Here is a 1,850-nt window from a genome sequence, read left to right as displayed (position 1 = left end):
GTTATCTTTTCAAAGGGGGGATTTGTCCTGAACTTTCCCTGATGTGATTTGTGAAAGTGATCGGCTGGGTTTTAGAAATGGTAATGCGTGTTGTGTTTAGGATCAGAATTTTTTTTTTCATTCAGTCAAAATATTATTGTTGAGAGCGATTGTTCTTCGACTTTGTGCGCTTGCTCATGTCATGATAAAAGCCTATCAACATTTATCTATATATATATAAATACATATGCATATACGCGATACCTCCAGTCACTCGTCCCCCAGCCCCCACAAAAATAAATAAATATATCATTATATACATCCCTTTTTTTTCTTATTTTTTTATTATTTGCGGTCCGTAAATGATGTTTATTAAATATATATACATAAAATTTTTCAAATATATATATATATATATATATATATATATATATATATATATATATATATATATATATATATATATATATATGAAGAAAACTTGACTGGACTAGGTCTTCCATTCCATTAATTTAAAAATATAAAAACTACTTATAAGCCCTTCAATTTAAGCAAGTCAGTGCACAACCTCACCAACCATGGCCATGGAACTCACAACCAACGCAACAATACCATCACCAACAGAAACCAACACATCTCCAGCCAACATATCATCATCAGAACCAGAAGAAGTATGTGAAGAAGAAGCTAACATAATTATTCCAAGAGATCGAGATGAGTGGATGAAAAAGATGCGTGGGTGGCTCATGGTCCTCGCTGTCCTCGCCGCCTCTGTGACCTACCAAGCTGGCCTTAACCCACCCGGTGGCTTCTGGCAAGATGACTTGCAATCCTCCAACTTCACAAAAGGTCACAAGGCCGGAAACCCTGTTCTTGCCACCAATAGCCCCATTCGCTATGGCATCTTCTTCTCATTTAATGCCTCAACATTTGTGATGTCTCTTATAATTATAGTGCTTCTTCTCAAACCATCATTCTTCCATGAAGAGGTTAGACTTGACCTTCTCCGGAATTTTCTCATTGGGAATAATATCAACTTGGTGCTTGCTTTCGCTGCAGGGAGTTGTCATGATTTTAAAAGCTCAGGAGCTCCTTTTTTCATCATTATTTTTCTATCAATCTTGCACATGATGTGGGAGTTGTGGAAGAGTGAGAGAAAGAGGTTGAGGAGGAGAAGTAGTGTAGTCAATAGACACAATACCGCTTGATCTTGCCATTGATATATAACTGTACTCAGGTTCTTATGAACTTGACTTTAATTAGAAGTACTAATAAAATGGCTTTGAGCTTTTCTTCTTTCAGTTGATTTGGTACTTGCATTTAGGTAGTTGTTTCCTGCGAGTAAACTCTAATATTTGTCAACTTATATGTGCTGCATTTGCAATATAAAATGAGTTGATGATGCAGGGCGTGGAAGAAGTTGGAGAAAGGAAAATGAGATCACAAATTATTTTATTTTACAAGTCTCATCATCTCCTTTGTTTAATGAATCAATGTTATTCTCTTACAACTAGATTACTCTTTTTATCAGCTTAATTAAAGGATATAATAATATCCCAGCCAATTAGAAGAAAAGGAAATGAAACTAAGGTGCACATAACATCATGTTATAAGATATCCAAAGATGAGACTCAAACATTAATCGTAGAAAACCTCTGAACCTTTCATGAATGCATATAGCACTCTGCCCTTGTCGCAAATATTTCAGTATCATCAGTTACAGCAGGATGCAACAGTTAAGCATTCTATAATTTTAACTAAATATGAATAAACCGTTGTGCTTGTAAGTTAATGCATAATTTCTCTAATTTTCCCCTTATATCATATATTCTACTGCGCATAAAGCTTATCAATAGATGTTGAGCAATTAT

At 34.9% G+C, this 1,850-nt stretch overlaps 1 protein-coding gene across 1 annotated transcript; it reads left to right on the top strand.

Annotated features, from left to right (window-relative positions):
• Nucleotides 1-553: 553 nt before the first annotated feature.
• LOC120256719 lies at nucleotides 554-1,362 on the top strand. Its single transcript, XM_039264401.1, has 2 exons — nucleotides 554-968; nucleotides 1,039-1,362. Exons 1-2 carry the CDS (start codon nucleotides 558-560, stop codon nucleotides 1,108-1,110), a joined length of 483 nt encoding a protein of 160 aa, XP_039120335.1. The 5' UTR covers nucleotides 554-557; the 3' UTR covers nucleotides 1,111-1,362.
• Nucleotides 1,363-1,850: the final 488 nt, after the last annotated feature.

This window comes from Dioscorea cayenensis, unplaced genomic scaffold, assembly GCF_009730915.1.
Source record: "Dioscorea cayenensis subsp. rotundata cultivar TDr96_F1 unplaced genomic scaffold, TDr96_F1_v2_PseudoChromosome.rev07_lg8_w22 25.fasta BLBR01001573.1, whole genome shotgun sequence".
In the NCBI taxonomy this organism is placed as follows: Eukaryota; Viridiplantae; Streptophyta; class Magnoliopsida; order Dioscoreales; family Dioscoreaceae; genus Dioscorea; species Dioscorea cayenensis.
Note: the sequence above shows the minus strand (reverse complement) of the source record. Positions and strands in the feature narration are given on the sequence as shown.

What these genes read in the sequence shown, in the direction of transcription:
- LOC120256719 (XM_039264401.1), top strand. Translation starts at nt 558, where the DNA reads ATGGCCATGGAACTCACAACCAACGCAACAATACCATCACCAACAGAA. An exon ending in CATCATTCTTCCATGAAGAG is followed by an intron (nt 969 to 1,038) that starts GTTAGACTTGAC and finishes CTTTCGCTGCAG; the next exon opens with GGAGTTGTCATGATTTTAAA.